This window comes from Solea solea, chromosome 10, assembly GCF_958295425.1.
Source record: "Solea solea chromosome 10, fSolSol10.1, whole genome shotgun sequence".
Taxonomy (NCBI): domain Eukaryota; kingdom Metazoa; phylum Chordata; class Actinopteri; order Pleuronectiformes; family Soleidae; genus Solea; species Solea solea.
The window spans coordinates 26,998,320-27,012,344 of record NC_081143.1 but is presented as its reverse complement, the minus strand read 5'-3'; the positions used below and the strand labels follow the sequence as shown (position 1 = coordinate 27,012,344).

Sequence of the window (14,025 nt, the reverse complement as noted above, 5' to 3'; positions counted from 1 at the left end):
AGTTTTTCATAGATTTTAAGCCCTAGAAAGTCAGAGAACTTGGATTTGGTTTAAGAAAAACATCTGATTCATTGATTATTAAAATAGCCAGCGATCAATCTGCGTTTCAGTTAGATTGGTATGAGGTCAAAACACAGCAAACAAGATAGATACACTTAATCTGTTTATAGCTTTTACCATCTTACATAAATATTACAAAATTCATCCTGAATGGCACCTAGCCCTTAATCTTGGCACCATTCAAGTTCTGTGACGTCACCATTGGGACGATTCTTACCAAAATTTGATGGGAACATATTTGGGTGATCACCTACCCATCACAAAAAAATTCAGATTGATCAGTCAAAACTGCAAACAGGGAGTTGCTCACTGGAGGACAAACGTTAAGTTATGTTTTCACAATTTCTGCCATTAGGTCTCTCTCAACAAAAGCAACAAAAAAAGACCCTGGTTGCTGCTTGCAACTTTAATTTATCTAAAATCCCTGAAATTGTTTTGCCACACTTCACATTCGTGCAGGAAAAAAAATTGGGTTAACCCTAACCCTGGGTTTCCAGAACAATGTGATAATAACACTCAGAGAGGAGTTAATGGACTATTAAGAAGTTTTAAAGGGGAAAATTGAATCTGTCCATTTTCAACCATTTTGATCATCCATTTGAGTCCTGTTTTTTTTTTTTTTTTTTTTGAATAATTAAAACAAGTTCTCAGATTTTTTAGCTTCTTCCGTGTAAATATTTTCTGTTGTCTTTGCTCCATGTGACAAACAGTTAAAACTAAATAATTCTTGTTTGTGGACAAAACAAGACATTTAAGAACATCATTATTTCCAGGTTTGGGAGACACTGATCAACATTTTATGGACATAATCATTGGAACGTGGACTCAGGCTGGATTTGTCCTCTGAGCTGCGTGTTGACGGACAGATTCTCGGCGCAGTAGCTGCCATAAAGCGCAGCCGTCCACTCCGTTCATCTGTCCACCAGCTTCAGCTCTTGTCTGATTGGCTGGCTGATTCTCTTACCGGTCTTTGAGGTCCCGTGGGCTCCGACTCTCTCCGGCGCGGACGTCCCGATGGAAGCGAGTGACAGGGCGACTGGGCGGGGCTCCCGCCGCCACTCCTCCGCGACGCCTCCTCCTCGGTGAGCGTTAGCATCCCCCGGCTGCTCTCCCTCGTGTGAGTCTTTGGACGAACCACCAGCTCTGCTCCTGTGAGAGAAGACAGGCAAGCGTCGTGAGAATTCCGTCCTCGCACAAAGAAACCGAAACCTCAAATGCTGATGTTAAAGCTCCGGAACTAGCAAAGCGGGTTACACAACCGCTACGTGCTACCTCAACCCGTCAGCCCAAACATTGAAGCTCTGCCCACAAGACAGTAGAAGTCGTGTTTTTTGGTCACATTAACATTTTTTTATTATTTTAGTCCCATAATCACATATATTACTGGGGTTTTTGACATTAATGACACGTTTTTGTCTCATTAGAAGTATTTCAACGTTTTTTTGTAACTTCAGAAACGTGTTTTTGGCATGTGCTGTATAGAAGAATAAATAAAAGAGATAAAAGCTCAAACAAGGCAATAAAATACATAAGAAAAACAAAAAAAAACAATTAAAATATATAAAACATGGGTAAAAAAAACAAATAAAGATCAAATAACACTACATTTCTCAAACATCAAGAGATTGACGTGATTGTGATACCACAACACAAAATATCAACTCGTTATTATCAGAAAATAGACCTAGAATGTCTTAACTCCGTAAATAAACCTTAACGCTTGGGTCAGTACGCGTACGTTCAGACTCTTACCTCCGGCTCTGAGCCTCCTCCTCTCCTCCTGCTCCTCTAAGGGCCGGAGCTCCTCGGGCTCCTCGTCAGTTGTCCCCGATGTGGTCGGTTGGAAGTCGCGTAGCTCCGTCTCTTTGTCGATGATCACCCACTCTTTGCTGTCAAAGTCCTCCTCCTCGGCCAGCGGGACGGAGCGGATGAAGGCGTTGCTGTGTGCCTCCTGGTCGACCGACGCCACCGACACCTCCTGGCGGCCGCTGGCCTGCCGATCGCCACGGCAACCGGGGTCGACGGACAGCATCTGAGCCGGCTGAGAAGAGTAGACGTGACGTGATGGAGAGCCGAGCATGTCCATCCTGGATCTGTAGGACACAGAGGGGATGCGAGGAGATAGAATTGATTAAGACGATTCAACGATTGAATGAGCACAGTGAAGTCTATCAGGTCACTCCTAGACTTCTACAACTGAGTATTCAAACTTGTACCTGTACATCAATCAAAGACCTGGTCCAGAATCAAAGTCTTGAGGGAAAAGACTATGAAGTCAAGCAAAAGAATTCAGTAGTTGTGGAGGAAAGACCTTGATCTGCACAGGGGTGCTTTGAACTGAGATGAAGAACTAACCAAAGGACAAAAGTCTTAAGTATGAAGGACTTTGAACTGTTGAGGGCAGCATTAGACCTCTCAGAAGAACAGGTTGAAGTTCCAGTTTGAAGTTCCCAATCACATTTTGAAGTTGGTCATTCTCATCCAGACTTTTTCCTTGTTTCTTCATTCTTCACAGCCCAAAGTTCTCCACCTTACTGCCCTCTCATTCCCCCATCGCTTCAGGAAGGGTCATCAAAGGCTTGTCAAGGGACTCTTGCCTACTCTTTCATCCAGGGATGACTGGTGAGATGAAAGGAACTTTGAGAGGAAAGGAGAACATATTTGAACTGATTAAGAACTTCAAACCATGGAGAGCAACATTGCACCAGAAGAAGAAGATGATGATGATGACAATCAGCAAGATTCTAAAATTTGAAGAGAACTTTTAGAGAGAAAAGAATCCAGAAAGATTAAGAATTGAGGACGAGGACAAAAATCAAAGAGAACTTGGAGCATGGTGGTTGAGAAGATAAGAAGAACTGTGATGGAGAACTTGAAAGCTATGATACAAAACTTCAAATTGTGATCGTGAACTTTCCAATTGTGAAGGGCAGCATTGCACAAGAAGAAGAAAAAGAAGATTTTTAAATATGAGAAAAAAGTAAAAGGAGAACTTCGAACTTCTGGCTATGTTTGGGAATTTTGACCTGTGGAGGGCAGCGCTGCCCCTCTCAGGCTACAGACGTTTGTTATCATTAAAATTCTGTAAGGTGGGTACTAGTATCACATTTTTCCGTGAGGTGACAAAGTCAGAAGTTACAATTTTATCACTTTCCGAACACAAACAACTTCACGTCACCTCTGTCCGTAGGCGTCGGCACGGCCTTCAGCAGCAGACAGGCGGTCAGATTCGGGACTGTTGACCCGACGATATCGCAAAGACCGACCCTGACCCGTCGGTGACTCTGGGGCTCCGCCTCGAACCGGTGACACCGGACACACCACTCGACCTGCCTCCTCTTCCTGCGCCCCCTGAAGAACGACAGTAAGTCAGAGAGTTTATTCAAAGATCTTTGCCGATGTGAGATGTTACCAAAAATAAAAAATCAGATTGTGGACCTTGTTCAGGCTGATCCTGAGTCGGTTGCGGTTAAAGTCGGTGTCCTCCCAGGCCTCTCCTGTCTCGACAGTGTGTGGGGGGACACTGGTCTCCCCAGGCGGTCGAGTGGGTGGGACTGGAGGAGCGTTCTCCTGATCACTGAGATGTTCGTCCTGCAGAACGTCATCAGTGTTCTCGCGCTGAAGATCTCCAGGAACCGGTGTCACGATGGCTCTGTGGACCAAAAACAAACAGACTGTAAAAGTTTGAATAATGATGAAGTTCTATATATGTCCTTATATAATCCCACTGAAAAAAGTGTGAAGAATGACAGAGTTCTAGGCTGATAATCCCACTTTTAAAAATCCGAACAATGACATGATTTCTCATCAACTAATCTCACTTTAAAAAGTGTGAAGAATGATTGAGTTCTGGGCAGATAATCTCACTTTCAAAAATCTGAACAATGACAAGAGTTCTCTGCAGATAATCCCATTTAAAAATGTGGGAGGAATGATGACCTTCTAGACAGGTAATCTCACTTTAAAAAGTGTGAACAATAACAGAGTTCTAGGCCGATAATCTTAATCTTAAAAAGTGAGCAATGAGGGAGTTCTAAAAAGATAATCTCACTTTCAAAATCTGAACAATGACAAGAGTTCTGGGCCGATAATCTTAATTTAAAAAAGTGAACAATGGTGTAGTTCTGGGCAGGTAATCTCACATAATTCCTCACCACAAAGTGGGAGGAATTATGGAGTTCGAGGCAATTGAGTAGACTCTAAATTTATGCTGCTGTTGCTTAGCAACTGTGTTCTCATGATTTAACCATTTAAACACCAAAATAAAACAAAACGTCCACGAGTCACGTTTGAAGGCTCGAACAGACGGAGACCCGCTGACCCTCTGACATGGGGCTCTGGTTTCTGTGGTTCTTACCCCACCATGGCGGCAGTGGGTCGGGTGTTGTGCTGTGGTTGAGTGGAGGCGGTGGTCGACAGCGTCACGTCGCCCCCTCCCTTCTCCCAGTCGAAAGGCTCGTTCTCGGTGATGATTCGCTCCTTCATGCTGTTCTCGAACACCGACATCAGCAGCTGGACAGAATGAGGACACGGACTCGTTAGTCTGAGGCAGAGACGTCCGGCGGGACAAGACCACCTGACGGTGCATACCTGGTAGTCTGGTTTGGTATAGTAGTCCAGGGCCAGGACGTGGTCCAGGAAGATATTAAACTCTGAAGGCATGTGTTTGAGCAGCATCCGGTGGTCGTAACGCTCCTTAATCTGACCCACTTGTTCCTGAAAATAAAAGGAAATGACCCCAATGGCTCAGTTTTACACACCTTCAATTTCTGACAGTCAAAAGCAATACAACTTTAACTTTAATCTCTGTGTTTGGTCTCCTCCACGTTCACCAGCTGAGAACAACGGCACTTGATCTGCAACTAACCATTATTTTACAGTTTTATTGACCTGCCAATTACTTTGTCAATTAATTACTTGTTTGGTCAGAAAATAAAAATGTGAACGATGAGTTCTAGGCAGATAATCTCACTTAAAAAAGTGGGAGTAAAAAGTGGGAACAATGATGGAGTTCTAGGCAGATAATCTGACATAAAATGTGTGAGCAATGACGGAGTTCTAGGCAGGTAATCTCACTTTAAAAAGTGAGATTAAAAAGTGGGAACAATGATGGAGTTTTAGGCAGATAATCTGATTTAAAAAGTGTGAGCAATGATAGAGATCTAGGCAGATAATCTCGCGTTAAAAAGTGGGAACAATGATAGAGATCCAGGCAGATAATCTGACGTAAAAAGTGTGAGCAATGATGGAGTTCTAGGCAGGTAATCTGACATAAAAAGTGTAAGCAATGATAGAGATCTAGGCAGATAATCTGACATAAAAAGTGTGAGCAATGATGGAGCACTGAGCAGATAATCTCATTTAAAAAAGTTCCACAGTTCAAAGTTCTTCATCACAGATTCCTGTTCAAATAATCCCAAGAAAACCTCACCTTATCTTTGATCTTTCGCCACGGCAACTGTCCGACAGCGAACTCCACCAACATGTAAAACAATGACCACAGGTCGTCATGGCGACCCATTTCCTGCAGACAGAAAAAGGCATCGTTGGGATATCACTAATAATAATCCAGCATGGAAGCGGATTTCTGTCGGTTTAAAGGAAATAAATGAACTTTGTGGCTGTAACGACTGAAATTCATGTTTAAATGTTTCACAGGCGACGTATCGGCGTAAACTGACCTTGTTTTTGTGAGCGTTGACTGAAGCGTAACGAACCGTTCCTCTGAAACCTGCCACAGTCCTCGGCTGAACACACACAAACACACACACACGCACGCGCGCACACACACACGTTTGTCTGAAATGCTGCTGCATCATATTTTCTTTTTCCTCACAGAGAGAAAATAATCCATAAAGAAACAACAACAACATCACAAACAGAAAAATAAGCAGAAAGGGTCACGCTGCATCTCCACAGCCTCAAAACGGCAAACGGAGCGTGTTTACGTTCCCATAGCAACCGGGAGACGCGCATGTGCCGTATGTTAATCCATGTTCAATCATTCCGTTTATAACAAAATAATTTTTTATTATAATGAGATTGTTTTTTTTATAAGAAGAAAGTTTATAACGAGAACATTTATGAGAAGAAAGTTTATAACGAGATCGTTTATAACAAGAAAGGAAAAGGAAAAAGGAAAAATTGAAAAGGAAAAGAACGAACGACGCTCGCATTGTTAGTGAACGTACATCAGAGTAGTTCATGTTGTTGTTTTTGTTTTTTATTTTCTGGTCCAAACGTTGGCTGGTGATGCTGCCGTGACCCGTCTGTCACCATAGAAACCACTCACATCGCAGGGTAACCATGGAGACGATGGAGAAACGGGAGGCATGCACGTCAAAATCATATGTCCAAAGGAACTGTAAAAAAACAACAACAAAAACAAACAAAAGAAAACACAAAAAAAACAAGACTGAAACATAAAGAGATGAAAATCCAAAACCACAAAAAAATGACAACAGGTGATCAATATGACAAAAATAATAACCCCAGTTTTAATCCCATTTTGTGTCTAATATGGGATTACAAATATTAATCCCAGTTGTACCCTCATTGTGTGTCTAATCTGGGATTAAAAGTAATAATCTCAGTTGTACTCCCATGTTGTGTTTAATCTGGGATTAAAAATAATAATCCCACTTTTAATCCCATTTTGTTTCTAATCTGGGATTAAAAATAAGAATCCTAGTTTTAATCTAGTCTAATCTGGTTTGTGGAGCAGAAACTTTCGTCCAATGCCCTCTTGGTTTTTTTTTGGCACGATGACTATCAGGTCACTCTGCATGACTGTCACTCAAAGCATAGCTCCGCCCTCAACCTTCACCTGCTTCCTGGTCGACTCTAAATGGAGCCAGAATTCACAAAATGGCCGCCCGGATGAAACCGCTCACTGATGCTGTTCATCAATGATTTACACAGCAGTCGCCCCCTAATGGACATTTAAGAGAGTACAGGGTTTCAACACTAAGCTCCGCCCAGTTCCAGTAAGACACAACTTCCTGTCTCATCTGACCACAATGGGAATTGACTCCGCCTTCTTTATTGACTGGCTGACATCAGTGCCTTACACTCTCACCCAGAGAGAGAGAGAGAGAGAGAAAGAGAAAGAGAGAGAGAGAGAGAGAGAGAGAGAGACAGAGAGAAAGAGAGAGAGAGAGAGACAGAGAGACAGAGAGAGAGAGAGAGAGACAGAGAGACAGAGAGAGAGAGTCTGGGCCAAAAACAGCAGGAACTCTTTTCAGACTTTTCACAATAAAAGCTTTTCCTGAGTCATTCAGTGTAAAAAACAAAGTGATTGGATCAATGATGATTAATTATTGATCAGAGTGAAGTTAATGTGCTGCAACACCCGTCTGTCGTTCATCAACTGTTTTTTTTTGGTTTTTTTTCTTAATCAAACAATTGGATTTTCCTGATGTTACATTTCAAATTAAACGTTCTTATGCTTTCAATCAATATAATAAAATTTGTAAATTTGTTAGGACCAATTATTCACCCACAGCACCTAGTGGTCCACGGAGGTACTTTACTTAAAGTTTTGTATTTAATCTTCAAATGTCTGTCAAAATATTGAATTATTTCAGTGACAAAATATCAAAATTTAAAGCATGGCCTCAACAATATTATATTTTGTTTTTATAACTAATTTTCAGGACATGAACCACTGTTCTGAGTTGATAATAATAATAATCTTAAATAATCCCTGTGAAAAATCACTGAATTGATCTTTTGAGGCTGGTTCCTTTGACTCGACTGACGGGGTTCTCTTACCGGTCTGACTTCTCCGGTGGTGTTGGTGTACTGGCGCGCCAGGCCAAAGTCCAGCATGTAGCACTTCCTGTAGGTGGAGGGAAGTCGACCCATCGCAAAGTTTGACTGTAGAAGAACCAAACCAAACACGTGAAACTCAAACACGGTCTGTGAACGTTACAATACGTCAAATCTGCAACAGGAAACTCAAGTTTGTGAACCACTCACTCTCCCACACCAAACCCCACAGAGAAAATGAGCGATTTTAACGTCACAGCACACAGGAGCTGTTGAGCCACTGTTGCCTTGGTAAGTTCAAATGTCTTGTTTCATAACTTTGGCGTTTAAAATCCTTTGTTCCGAGACCAGCCGCTCCTGTGAGCTAAAATCACAAGCTAAAACCACTGATTTTCTTTATGTGCTTTGGTGTGGGAGAGTGAGCAGTTTACAAGCTTCAGTTTCCTGTTGGAAAAGTCTGTCTGACAGTTGATAAAACACATTTGTTTGTACCGGTTTGATGTCACGGTGCAGGAAGCCCACAGAGTGAATGGCCTCGATGGACTCCAGGATCTGCTTCCCGAGCCGTAGGGTGGTGCTCATGGTGAAGGTTCCTCTGGGCTGGCTCCTTCGTAGGTCGGCCAGGTTACGACCCTGCGGCGGGACAAACAGGAAGTGAGGTGTCATGATGCTGCGTTCCATTTCCAGCCAAACTCGGAAGTCGGAGCTGGGAATGTTCCGAGTTCACCGCGTTATCTCCCGCCTCCGTCCCTTGTCTTGTTAATATACAACTTTATTCTTGTGATATCGCAACTTTATTCTCATAAAATCGCAACTTTATTTTTGTAATATCAGATTATTCTCGTAATATCACAACTTTATTCTTGCAATATTGCAACTTTATTCTCGTAATATCACAACTTTATTCTTGTAATATCACAACTTTATTACGTTACATCGTAACTTTATTCTTGTAATATCCCGTTATTCTCGTAATATCACAACTTATTCTCGTAATATTGCAAATTTATTCTCGTAAAATTGCAACTTAATTATTTTAATATCCCATTATTCTCGTAATATTGCAACTACGCAACTTTATTCTCGTAAAATTGCAACTTTATTCTCGTAAAATCGCAACTTTATGCTTGTAATATCCCATTATTCTCATATTCTGTCAGAAAATCTTGCAAAATGTTGATCAGTGAAACGATGATGTCCTCAAACGTCTCGTTTTTGTCCAAAAAACAAAAATGATTCAGTTTTAATGATTTCTTTAATTTTATGGAGCAAAGAAACCAGAAAATATTCACATTTAAGAAGCTGAAAAATCTGAAAACTTTATTTAATTATGAAAAAAACCTCAAACCCATGAATGATTATCAAAATAGTTGACGATTAATTGAGTAATGGATTAATAATCAATTACTCGAGTCATTGTTTCAGCTCTAAAAACATTATCACAAAATAACATTGCTTCATTTCCTTCCTTTCCATTTATGTCGTCGTTTCACAAGCCCAACCCACCCGCAAACGTTACCTTTCACAATAAAAGCCTCTGCCCACTGACTCACCTGCAGCTGCATCACCACATAGTTGAATTTGTCGTTTCTCCCGCAGCCGATAAACTTACAGACGTGGTTTTTACCTGAAAAAGACAAGCGTCTTAGAAGAGCGTGCTACAATTTACAGAGAATAAAATCACATGGTTGGTTGAAGGAGAAGGCGTGAACATGTGCTCTCACCCTGTAGCTTCTTCAGCACCGCCACCTCCATCTTCAGCACCTGTTTGGGCTGCTGGGCCGACTCCACCTTCAGCGCCACGTTCTCCCGCGTCAGCAGGTCCAAGGCCTCGTAGATCTCCCCGAACCCGCCACCGCCGATTTTCTTCAGCTAGAACACGGAGACACAGAGCAGTTTCACCAAAATATACAATTTAACAGCAATGGATAGGTTGAAAATGACAGTTCGGACTCTCGCGCTCTCTCTCCCACACCAACACTGATAAACACTGTAATACTTGTGTTCCTATTAATAATAAAAAAAATCTTGTTTATGTTTATATCAGTCATTATTATGGATACATTTACAGTAAATCTATAAATTGATGAAAGTAAATGCAATTAATTCAGGGAGACATGACTGTGTGTGTGTGTGTGTGTGTGTGTAGTTCCGTGAAAACAGTAAATTGGTCAGTGAAGTGAAAACAGCCTGTAGGCTCCACGCTGCACTCTGATTGGCTGAAACATGAGCTGCATTATGTAACTTTTTAAAGAAGCTCAGCTGTGTGTGTATGTGTGTGTCTGTGTGTCACACACGCACTCTGACTCAGCAGAGATGACTCTGTTGTTGAGTTAATAAAAAATGAATCAAAGTATAAAGCAAATATGTGAAATAACTAAATAAAAAACATGTTCACATTTAGTTGTTTTGGGTGAAACTGAATCATTAGAATCAGTGGATATAAAAAAAGATTTGTTCACAGATTGGTTCAGTACTTCCTGCATGAGCGGAGACACAGTCACTGAACTGAAATACCACTGAATGTGGTCGTGATCACGATCGCTGGCTTTCAGCAGTGCTGTCTCTAAATACACCAGACTCCTCTGTTAAATATGATACATATCAAATAAAATATATTAAATATAAATATTGATATTAAATATAAATGTTGGACATTAACGTTAATGTTTTCTAAGTCTTTTTAACTGATCTACAGTTGGACATTGTCGGCTTTGATTGCGTCAGACGTTGCGCTCATGACTCTTCAGTGACGACACTCTCTGACCAATCAGTGGGATTTGGATTGGAAGTAGATTTTAGGATTATAAGAAGATTTTGGAATTCTAAGTAGATTTTGAAATTCTAAGTAGATTTTGGAATTCTAAGTAGATTTTGAAATTCTAAGCAGATTTTGAAATTATAAGTAGATTTTGGAATTCTAAGTAGATTTTGGATTTCTAAGTAGATTTTGGAATACTAAGTAGATTTTGAAATTCTAAGTAGTATTATGAAATTCTAAGTAGATTTTGGAACTATAAGTAGATTTTGAAATTATATAACTAGATTTTGAAATTCTAAATAGATTTTGGAATTCTAAGTAGATTTTGGAATTCTAAGTAGATTTTGAAATTCTAAGTAGTATTATGAAATTCTAAGTAGATTTTGGAACTATAACTAGATTTTGAAATTCTAAGTAGATTTTGGAATTATAAGTAGATTTTAGAACTATAATTAGATTTTGAAATTATATAAGTAGAGCTTGGAATTATAAGTACATTTTGGAACTAAGTGGATTTTGGAATTATAAGAAGAGTTTGAAACTATACTTTGGAACCCCGATAAACACAAATATTGTAGTGTCCACAGTCGCTGACCCACAACCCTCAGGTGGTGGACAAAGCAGTGGACAATGAATGAATGAATGAGGGTTTATGTGGAAGGAATGTGTCTTCCCCAACTCACCACTTTCCATCGGTCTTTGACCATGCAGTTTGGCGGCAGGATGTCGGCCTGCTCGGACGTCCCGTTCATGTTGGCGTTGTCCTGGAGGCTGGGCACTAGGCACTGCATCTGCCAGCCAGACAGAACACGAGCAGCTCCAAACTTAAAAGAGCCATTTATCTGAGAGGAAAGAAAGGAAAGGAAAGGAAAGAAGGAAAAGCAGGGAAGAGAAATTAGCGTTTTATCAATGTTGTGTGGCTGATTCAGGGAATCGAACCGCAGTCGCGTGTCAGGAGGGGGAAAAGTCACCGCAGTCCAGCATCAGTATAATCACAGGCATTATAAAGATGGCCGACTGCCATGAGAAGCCATTCTTCAGCTGGAACAGGCGACAGGCCGGTGGGGGGAGGGAGGGAGGGAGGAGGGGGAGGAGTCAGGGTTTGGCGGTGTGTGATGGTATTTGCAGTAATATCATGTCGCTCTCGTCCTCACCGCTGCTGCTGCTCCTGCCGTCAACCGCCAGCGCTAACAACCATAAAGGGGGTGGGGGCGTGGCTCGGGAGAACGTAACGACATGATGACATCACACTGAACAGAGTCGAAAAAAGAAAAACCTTTAACGCATCAAAATTAAAGGACCAGTTCAATCAGTTTAGGGAAATATATTCATCTCCAGACGATGAGGCCCAAGACGACACTGAGCCTCACATCTGCGATGATTAGCGTAGCTTAGTTTAGCTTTAGGACTGGAAACAGGTGGGGGAGAAAAGGGGGACGGGGGAAAGATGGGGAGCTAGCCTAGCCTTGTTAGCTGTTAGCTCCAACACAGCTCATTTAAAAACTTTGGCATTAACATTGCTCTATGCATAAATGATCCATTTGATAAGCTAATGCCAAGCTAACTAATACTATGTGCTATGTATTTGCCTTGCGTTTTGTGCGAACACACTTTACTGTGAATGTAATTAGCTCTAGCATTAGCCCCAGGAGAGCAGTCGGTGGTTGTGCTGTTTACTCATGTTGCTATGCTACACTAACTAAGGCTATGTGAAAATTTGCTTTGCATTTAGTGCAAACACATTTTATACAAGAACATAGTTAGCTCTAGCATTAGCCCCAGGAGAGTAATAGCTGGTTGTGTTTTTTACTCACGTTGGTATGCTAAGCTAACTAAAGCTACGTGAAAATATGTGATAATATTTTGCGTTTTGTGTGAGCACACGTACGTAGCTAGCTCTAGCACTAGCCCCAGTGGAGTAGCCGCTGGTTTTGTGTTAGTGCACGTTGCTACGCTATGCTGACTAAAGCTACTTGAACATTTGCTTTGCATTTTGTGCAAACACACTTTACTGTGAACGTAGTTGGTTGTAGCATTAGCCCCAGGACAGCAGTCGCTGGTTTTGCTGTTTATTCACGGTATTATGCTAAGCTAACTAAAGCTACGTGAAAATTAGCTTTGCGTTTAACACATTAGCCCCAGGAGAGAAGTCTGTTAGTAACGCAAATTTGTGCTACTAGCTCGTCTACAGTAAGGTAAACACAGATATTTGCATAAAAAAACCAACCCTCCATATTTGTTGGAAACACAACTTTAAATCGTGTTAGCTCTTGTTCAATAAACAACAGGTGTTTTTTCTCGCTCTGTGATCACATGACCTGACCTGACCTCTGAACCTTTCTGCGCTCTCCTATAGTGAAGCTGACATGAATGGTTTTCAGGTTCTGGTGGTGGTGGATTCCGGGTGGGGTGTGTGTGGTGGGTGGAGTTTAAGTTGACAGTGATGCATGTCGCTCCCAAAACATGCGATTGTGCATGCAATGCCACAGGCCGCCACCAGTGCATGCAGAGCTCAGGCCGACTGCAGATACAGCGAGAGTCCAGCAGAGGCGTCGCTGCACCTGCAGTGGTACAGTCCTGGTAACAACCACCACCATCATCATCATCATCATCATCATCATCATCATCACCATCATCATCATTAGCAGCAGCAGCAGCAGCTGACGTAGCCCTGCAGTGAAACCTACTGCTGAGACGCCAGTCACTGCAGAGGGCGGAGCCACAGAGTTTCCCCCAGAATGCACTGCGTCAATCACACAACAGCAACGGTAAAGTCGTGTATTCCAAGTCGTTCTTGGAACACATTGAGTACTTTGTACTGTATTGACTCAACTCACGTCTACAACATCTTAAGAACACGTTCACGTCTTTATCTCACTGTTAGACGGACGTTTGTAAAACCGCTCACTCTCCCACACCAAAATCCATAGAGAAAATGATGATTTTAGCTGGCGGGGACAGAGGAGCTGCTGGTCTACTGCTGCCTCATGAGGCCACTTTGGGTCACTGCAGTAAATCTGAACAAAGGATTTCAAACACCGAAGTGACCGTAGTAACAAAATAACACGTTAGAAGTTACTGATGGAGGCAGCAGTGGATCAACAACTCCTGTGTGCTGTGATGTTAAAATCACTGATTTTCTCTATGGAGTTTGGTGCAGGGAGACGGAACGCGACAGAAAGGCAGTGAGCTCATTCTAGACTCCGACTGACGTATAATTTATTTTAGTCTTATTACATTATTACAAGTCTTTTATTAAGTTTTTTTAATCCCTGTGTCTGTGATGACAGCCATGGGTTGTTTTTTTTTTGGTCCAATACTGTTCAAAATCACGGGATCAGATAAAGGAGGGAACAAAATGTAAAATCTAATATTATAAATCCTATGTATATATCGTATGCATTGCTGTGAAAATGTCTCACAACATTTTTTTT

The 14,025-nt window shown here is 41.6% G+C and overlaps 1 protein-coding gene across 4 annotated transcripts in view; it reads right to left on the bottom strand.

The window, feature by feature from the left end:
* The window catches only part of ttbk1a (tau tubulin kinase 1a), a 38,829-nt gene that overhangs the window by 19,038 nt on the left and 5,766 nt on the right, over positions 1-14,025 (bottom strand). For all 4 annotated transcript variants that reach the window (XM_058640729.1, XM_058640726.1, XM_058640725.1 and 1 more), the window contains 13 exons: positions 11,275-11,433; positions 9,555-9,702; positions 9,384-9,457; positions 8,323-8,463; positions 7,834-7,938; positions 5,742-5,807; positions 5,492-5,584; positions 4,651-4,776; positions 4,418-4,572; positions 3,499-3,712; positions 3,239-3,411; positions 1,813-2,153; positions 1,025-1,209 (listed from right to left, as the gene is read on the bottom strand). In XM_058640729.1, coding sequence (XP_058496712.1) covers positions 1,025-1,209; positions 1,813-2,153; positions 3,239-3,411; positions 3,499-3,712; positions 4,418-4,572; positions 4,651-4,776; positions 5,492-5,584; positions 5,742-5,807; positions 7,834-7,938; positions 8,323-8,463; positions 9,384-9,457; positions 9,555-9,702; positions 11,275-11,382 — 1,929 coding nt within the window. In that variant the 5' untranslated portion in view covers positions 11,383-11,433. The remainder of the gene's footprint in view (positions 1-1,024; positions 1,210-1,812; positions 2,154-3,238; positions 3,412-3,498; positions 3,713-4,417; positions 4,573-4,650; positions 4,777-5,491; positions 5,585-5,741; positions 5,808-7,833; positions 7,939-8,322; positions 8,464-9,383; positions 9,458-9,554; positions 9,703-11,274; positions 11,434-14,025) is intronic.